The sequence below is a fragment of the Anoplophora glabripennis genome, unplaced genomic scaffold (assembly GCF_000390285.2).
Source record: "Anoplophora glabripennis isolate ALB-LARVAE unplaced genomic scaffold, Agla_2.0 scaffold41, whole genome shotgun sequence".
In the NCBI taxonomy this organism is placed as follows: Eukaryota; Metazoa; Arthropoda; class Insecta; order Coleoptera; family Cerambycidae; genus Anoplophora; species Anoplophora glabripennis.
The window spans coordinates 1,271,116-1,278,832 of NW_019416901.1; the positions used below are offsets into that span (position 1 = coordinate 1,271,116).

Sequence of the window (7,717 nt, forward strand, 5' to 3'; positions counted from 1 at the left end):
CACTATTTTCGTGTAAAGTGTTCAATTGTCTATCGAATTGGTCTCTTGCAAAATTTGGATTAAAGCAACCATTTTTAAGAGAAACACCTTTGTAGAAAATTTGTAAATCCAATTTTATTTTCATTCATTTTAGTTTCACATAGTAGGCTTGTGCTATTCAAAATAAAATTAAACATCGCCTGTCACTAATGTCATTGTGTACAAGTGAGTTAAGTAAACTAGATTATAAGCTTCTTTTTATCATTTTTACGCTTTAATTTTACATAAACTTTAACGCCCTGTATCTCGTTAAAGGAGGCATTTGCGACCCTATGTTTATTAAGACTTTTCGTCTTAATTTTTCAGGTATTACTTACCCTAGAAGTCTGTCAGCGGAAAAAAAATCTAAACCTTTGTACTCTTGAATATTTTTCTTATCTTTTTTATTTTTAGTTATTTTCAAAAATATGCATTCTAAACCGTTTAAACTTTTATAATATATTGTTAGCACATAAAAATATAAATTGTAGAATTGTACCTTTAATTTTAAATCTTGTGAAAAATTCATCAATTTTTGTACTGATTTTTTTTCCGAAAAAGCGAATTAACAGCGAATTTTTATGCTAATGACTTAAAGTTCATTTTAAAGATTTTTTTAAGTAGGTACTTTAAAAAATGTTCTGTGTATTTTTCTTGAATTTTTTTTTTAGTTAAATGCTTCGAATTTAGTTTTTGGCGGACATGAAATTATATTCAACCAGCCGTATCTCAGAACCTATTGCACCTACATAAATGAAAAAAAACTCATCTTTTTATTTTTCTATAAGCTCCATTTTCTTCGTGTTTTTTTTTTCATAGAATGTCTATTTTCCGAGTTATTCCAGAAAAACTACTGAAAAAACGTCTTTTTTTTAATAAAAAATGTACATATTCAATCACCAAATAACTCGGAAAATATTGTCTTATCGAAAAATGATGATAAGATACTTTTTGCTTAAAATTGATTTCTTTATCGATTCCTGGGGTGATTTTCAATATTTTATTTTTCATCCTCTGGGCAAAAGCACTATCGGCATTATATAACTTTCGTTTCTTAAGCTATTTTCTACTTACAGTCCAAGCTTCACTTTAATCGGTTGGTTCCCTGGACTGGTATTTCTGCCACACTTTTTGGCGCAAAGGTTTATTACATTTTTTTTCTATGGACATGAAAATATAGGTATCAAATGGTAAATCAGGTCTACATGCCTATTTGTGGCTTTTGGTTAGCTTTCTCATTTAATTATTTTTATTCACAATCCCACAAAATAAAAACCGTACGAACAAAATTAGCAAAAAGGCGAAACTCATTAAATCTTTGTCTTATATGCATTTATAAACTGATAAATTCTTATGTGGCGTTTCTTTTTTTTTTAGTATATGTGCGGGCTTTAGATTATCCAGAAACGACTCTCTCCATCAACCTAATCGATCCTAAGGATGTAATAGTTTTAAAGGGACAAGGTACGACACTAAGGTGTGACGCAAGATCCTCCTCAAAGGGCTTAGAGGTAAGCGTGTTGGTATAAATTGGTATCGCTTCAATTTCCTTAGCTCTAAAGTCACATCCATGGAAACAAAACGAATACATTTTCTCTTCAAGGTAACTTGGTTGCATAATAGTTCTCCAGTACCCTCGAATGACACTAGATGGAGCCAGCAGGAAGATGGCTCCCTCTACGTACCGAAAATTCTCTCAGGGAAAAGAGCCAATGGGGTGACTGGAGAATACCAATGCCTCGTTAGGAATAGAGTGGGCGCCTTACTTTCAGGGGTGGCAAAGTTGAGGGTTGCATGTAAGTCAATTCAAACTTGTCCAAAAATGTTAGTCGTCATACGCAATACAAAAATTGGTTTACAAGAAAATTTAATTTTGAATGTACTTTTGCATGAAAGTGAATCAAGTAACCAATAACTAAAAACATTTTTATGAATTTGCTCGCCTGAAAATTTTTTTCGTCGTTTTACAGGTACAAAACGTAATTTAGTTTTGAAAATATTGCAGTAATGCGGAAAATAATTTATTAACAAATTAATTCACACTGAATATACAGGCTATTTTCTAAATTTCTGTCAAAACTTGAGAAAGGTTCTTCTTGGGTCAATTTTAAACCAAAAAGCCAGAGGCGGAAGCCACTAGTTCTAACTGTTTTTACATTATTCGAAGAAACATCATTTTCTTAGTTTAAAATAAACTTTTATCCAATACTATTTGTTTTACATGAAAATAAAATTCTATACAATTTTCTGTAAACTGATTAGTTTAGGTTTACTTTAGATCCTCGATCTGAAAAAGGCTTTTTAGTCTAAAATTACCCAAATTATGACATGGACTTAAAAAACACTCTCGCAGACTTTCAGATGTTACGATCTCGTGTAAAAATCAAATACGTTTATTGTAGCAATGGATCGCAATTTCACCAAGAACCCGAACAACCTTTCTGTCCCGGAATCTCAACCGGGCGTTCTTCAATGCAGCATACATTCAGTACCTCCTGCTGAAATTCAGTGGGAATTCAATAATCAACCTCTACCTCAGCACACAAGGTATATAATATGATAATTACATCCATACGTTTAAATAATAAATAACTAAATATTTATTGTTTTTTTGCCCTTATAAGTAAAGATATCATTTGTTTTTAGATATGTTCCTCTGCCCAACGGGGCTTTGTTAATTTCAAAAACTCAGTTTTCCGATGCAGGATCTTATAGGTGAGTGTTTTCAGATGACGTGGTTAATTGTCTGTTTTATTATCCCATGAATTTATTCCAACTTTTTTAAAACATTTTTTAGATGTAAAGCAACAAATAATATACTTAATGTTACTAAGTACAGCAGAACAGCTCTACTGACAGTGTCCCCAGCATTGAGGCAGTTGACGGCACCGACTTTTCTACCTCTTGACATTTCACCCAATAATACCGTTTACGTTGGTGAAAACCTAAATTTATATTGTGCTGTGATGGGCTGGCCTATACCGACAGTACAATGGCTTAATAGTAAGTACCGATACCATCTGTAAGCACTTGACGACTTTTATATTCTTTAAGGCCACAGAGTAGTAGTAAGTAACAGGACCGATCTGCCGATAAATACCTCCAAGGCTCTCGTGTCAGACAATTACACTTGTATGGCCTACAATACCGTNCAACAAAAAGTAATTTGAGTTTCAAACTAACTCCATTTTATAAAAAATCTGCGTTGGAATGGAGGAAAGTCTGTTATTTCTGCATTAATTCATATTTAGACAGACTGTGTAATAAAATCTATAAAAATGTATTGCTGGTTGCCTATTTGCTATGGAACTCTCTTAAAGCACTGTGTTTAGCCTGTACATATATATTTTTTTATGGCAAATGAACCACAGTAGGCGAGGGATTATACAAATACTTAGCATCTTTTTGTTTGATTGTGAGGATTTTCGGCACCACTTTCGCACTAATTTATTGCGTGTTCAAATTCTCGTGTAAAGTTTGCCTTATGCATCTTTTGTGAATTCGTACAATTTCAGCAATAGTACGAATAGTTAACCGATGGTCGGATCGGATCAGATTTGCAATTTTTTCAATATTTTTATCCCTTTTTGACGTGGTAAGGTGACCCTGGCGTGCGTCATCTTCAACGTCTTCTCGATCATTTTGGAAAAAATTAGTCAAAAACCTGCGAACGTGATAAATGTTCATTTTCATATACTTCTCTAAATAAAATATAAGTTTCAGTAGCGGTTTTTTCAAATTTCATGACAATTGATTGCTCTATTACAACACAGCATTTTTCTGGCAGAACAAAAAATAGATCTTATACGAACGAAGGCAACGGCCAAACTAATATGTCTACAGACACGGTAAAGGCGACAATTGAAAGAAGCTTTACGCTTTGGCACATGTAACGTCAGTTTCGTTATTTTATAGCCACACCTCGTACGATCGCTTTAATTTTCACCAGCCAGCACCAGATTGTACGACAGCGTTAAAATAGTCGCTGCAACTCTCGTTATCAAAAATCCGGAAACGAATGCTAACAATCCACCGAATCTTCGATTGAAATTTGTTACCGTTTATCGTTTACGTATTTTTTATCGCAGTATTGTTCACGTTCAGTATGCGTTTTGAATTCGTTTGCAGAAGTGTTATTGTTAGTGTTGTGAACGCAGGACCCGGATCCAGTCGCGAGGAACATCGGATTAAAAAAATTTCTCATCGTAAGTTGGTGTAACCCAATATTACTCTAACTATAATAATGTCTATAGTTGAAATACCGGTACCTGAAAAAAATTACATATAGTTAGTATTAAGTAAGAAATATTGTATAGTTATATTACTGTTCTCGTCATATACAGAAAATGAACAAATATTGTCGAAAACGTAAAACTACTGGCTGGAAAACTCGCATGCGCCCGCGCTCACGAGGCAGGACCGTCGTCATTTGAATCTCAGTTCTGTATATGACAGGTGTACGAGCATGCGTGAATGGTGTATATATAGATAAGTGTATAGTTGTTGAATATGATGTTAAATGTTACATAAACAGAAAAAAACGGTGTTGTTTGTTCTATATTAGACGTTACCACAGATATTTATTAATTTAAATATTACCCAAAGATATTCCGTTGTTAATGAAAATACAATAACGTACAAAATTTTTATGAACTGTTATTTGCGTCACAGTTCCGTGTGGTGTGTGCCTTTTATATTGTACAAAACAACGATTAGTTCTCTTAATTCTTAACTGTCATACGTGGGAGTAGCGTTTCTTTTTATAGTTACCAGTTTTTTTTCCTCTCTCTTTCAAACAGGATACCTAACATCGTGGAACATTGTTTTTAATAGGAACGAAATGCTCAAATAATATAAAGACCGCACGTTACAAAAAAATCTAAAACGTAAGCTTCCCCCATTTCACACGTCGCTATTTTTGGATCTCTCCCTCTCTCTCCTTCCCCGATCATACTATAGAACGGTTAAATACTTAATATTTTCAGGGTTGTCAATATTTATATACCTCATGATAACATTCCTTGTCAAGAACAATAAGTATTAGAAAGGCCGCTTTTTTGAACAGTTACCTTGTTTTCATTTTTTTTCTCTCGTTTACCACCGACATTCCAGTTTCACCCGTACAAAAGTTTAAAGCAATAGTTGTTCATTTATCGGTTTACCGTCGCCTCCTATCTCACGATTAGTAACTAGGATGGAAAAGTATTGCATAGCTCGTCTTCTGTTAACAGTTACCGCCTGAAATATCGATTAAATCAAAAACCCGACCAGACGTCGACCTCCGACACGCACTAAATGCAGTTGTTCGCTTGTTCACTACCACCTATGGCCATTTTATTTCGGTTTTATTATTTAAACCGTTTATATGTACCAGGGTGTATACCAACCCAGATGACCGAATTTCATGAATTTTAGGTTCACGTTCTTGTGATTGATTTAAAACTGTCGAGTCATTTGATTTTAGACTTTCTGAAAGTACGTGGCCGATTATATCTGGTAGTTTGAAAACAGTTTGAGACTGTTGTCGGAACAAACAATTAGTCCACCGGCTGTCGCCACTGACTGTCACATCAGGCGCCATTTTGATTTTACTGTTTCTATGTACAGTCCGTACAATATTTGCTGAGATATATTTCCAAGAAAATAATAAGCCAATAAAGTTCTGCTATCGGAACTACTGTAACAATTTACCGCTTACCATTTAAGGAGAAAAAAGATCACGAGGGTCAACTAGTCATTCAACATCTTTCTTTATTTCGGTTATTTTGGGTGACGATCGTATCACGACAACTTTAAACCAAGTGAACGAATATTTGCCATTGCGTCGGGTAATTTTTTTATTAGAAATCTTCCCGTATACAGGACGATTCGTTAACAATGGGAAAATCGAAAGCTGAAGACACTACACGCGGAACGGTGGCTGTTAGCGCAAACATGCCTTATTCGAAAGTTGATAATTTCGGAAATACAGGGTGTTGAAAGTTAAAATTTTAAAACGTTTTTTTGCGATTATTCTGAAAATATGTAGATTGTTAACTCGAAAATTTGTGAAACTATATTTTTTTAAGCGACGAATAACCAATTTTACTGAAAAGTTAGTTAATAACTTTTTGCCCTGTATGAAACTTGATTCAAAACCTGAAAGAGCAATCATTTTTCCATTAATTATGTACTCTAGTGTCATTTCGGTATCTCGATCCGTTTTCGAGAAAAATTGATTTAACGAACATTACGTTTTGATAATACGAGAAATTAAAAGCGAAACAAAGTGTTTCTTCATGTTATTACAACAATTAACGATAAAATAAATGAAATACGTTATAATGATTTAAAATAATTGTTCGAAGAATCCACCGTTGGCACTGATACACTTTACACAACGTTTTCTGAGAAATCTTCGAGTTTGAAACAACATATTGGGAGTGCGTCTGACGTCGTTGGCAGCGATTTGTATTCTTTGCCACAACTCTTTACGCGAACCAATATTCCTAACCTTCATATTTTCAGAATAATCACAAAAAAACTATTTAAAATTTTAACTTTCAACACCCTGTATACCCAAAACTATCAACTTTCGGATAAGGCATGTTTGCGCTAATGGCCACCATTTTACTTGTAGTATTTTCAGTTTTCGATTTTCCCATCGTTAGTGAATCACGCTGTATAAATGTGATGCTGTGGCTACATTTTGTCATCGTTCCCTGTAAATTAAGAGTGTTTCGACAAGTTTATTGTTTTCGTAAACACGTGTCATTGTTTAAAAAATGGTTATAACAGAAAGTGGCAACCAAGAAAGTCATTCTTCGTTGAGTTTATAATTAAATTTATTCTAATATCATTAAATTAAAGATTTTAGAATTTAGTCAAAAATTTATCGAAAACCTTTAAAATTTATTACAAGAATTTTTTGTCTTCTATAAAGTTTTAGGTTACGTTTTTTTCCATTCGGTGGAAATTTTATAACAGTCCCTTCAATTTTTGCAAGAACCATGCTTTGTTAAATATTTACGTGGGAAATACTGTTAAATAATTTGGTGGTCAATGAAAAATGTAAATTTTTCAAATTTACCCGGAAGATCTGTCGGTGAATTTTATGGTAAAAATTTGGTATACACCCTGTATGTAATCGATTTAATGGATAGTGAACGACCCGGTACCATTAACCTTAATGCTGTTTAACCTACTAAAATAACTGTTACATTTCGTCCATTTTATTTCTTTATAGCGAGGTTCTCAGTCACCGTTCTGAAAAGGCGACTTGATGTGCCATTGTCTAAAATTTACAAATTAATTTGTACGTTTTCATTAGAATATATTAATATGTTTTTTAATTTTACATGCCAAAGATTGCCAAAAATTTATTTTTACAGTGTTGTTTACAAACCAAAAATATTTAAAACGACCGTTAGTCATTTGATCTACCAATAATTTTATCAATAGTTATCAGACCGTTATTATTGCTTAAAATTTAAAATATATTAATATATTTAAATTTACGTGTTTAGATGTAAACGAGTTTTAAGTCATTTGGGGTTTTTGATTTAAATGACATTCAGAGATAATTCTTATCCGGCACCTTCAGTATCTGTCGAATCAGTCTTATTTTCGAATATACAAATGACGACTTTTATTTTCAACCAAAATTAGTAATATTTAACTTCCAATAATTTGTTCAAATACTTATATACTGTTAAATCAG

The 7,717-nt window shown here is 33.1% G+C and overlaps 1 protein-coding gene across 1 annotated transcript in view; it reads left to right on the forward strand.

Moving 5' to 3' along the window:
• Positions 1 to 7,717, forward strand: part of LOC111691285 (protogenin-like) — a gene marked incomplete at its 3' end in the record, with an annotated part of 113,472 nt that overhangs the window by 95,894 nt on the left and 9,861 nt on the right. Inside the window, exons 3-8 of the mRNA XM_023455665.1 lie at positions 1,396 to 1,529; positions 1,622 to 1,814; positions 2,421 to 2,565; positions 2,665 to 2,733; positions 2,816 to 3,021; positions 3,073 to 3,150. Of these exons, the coding sequence (XP_023311433.1) occupies positions 1,396 to 1,529; positions 1,622 to 1,814; positions 2,421 to 2,565; positions 2,665 to 2,733; positions 2,816 to 3,021; positions 3,073 to 3,150 (825 nt within the window). The remainder of the gene's footprint in view (positions 1 to 1,395; positions 1,530 to 1,621; positions 1,815 to 2,420; positions 2,566 to 2,664; positions 2,734 to 2,815; positions 3,022 to 3,072; positions 3,151 to 7,717) is intronic.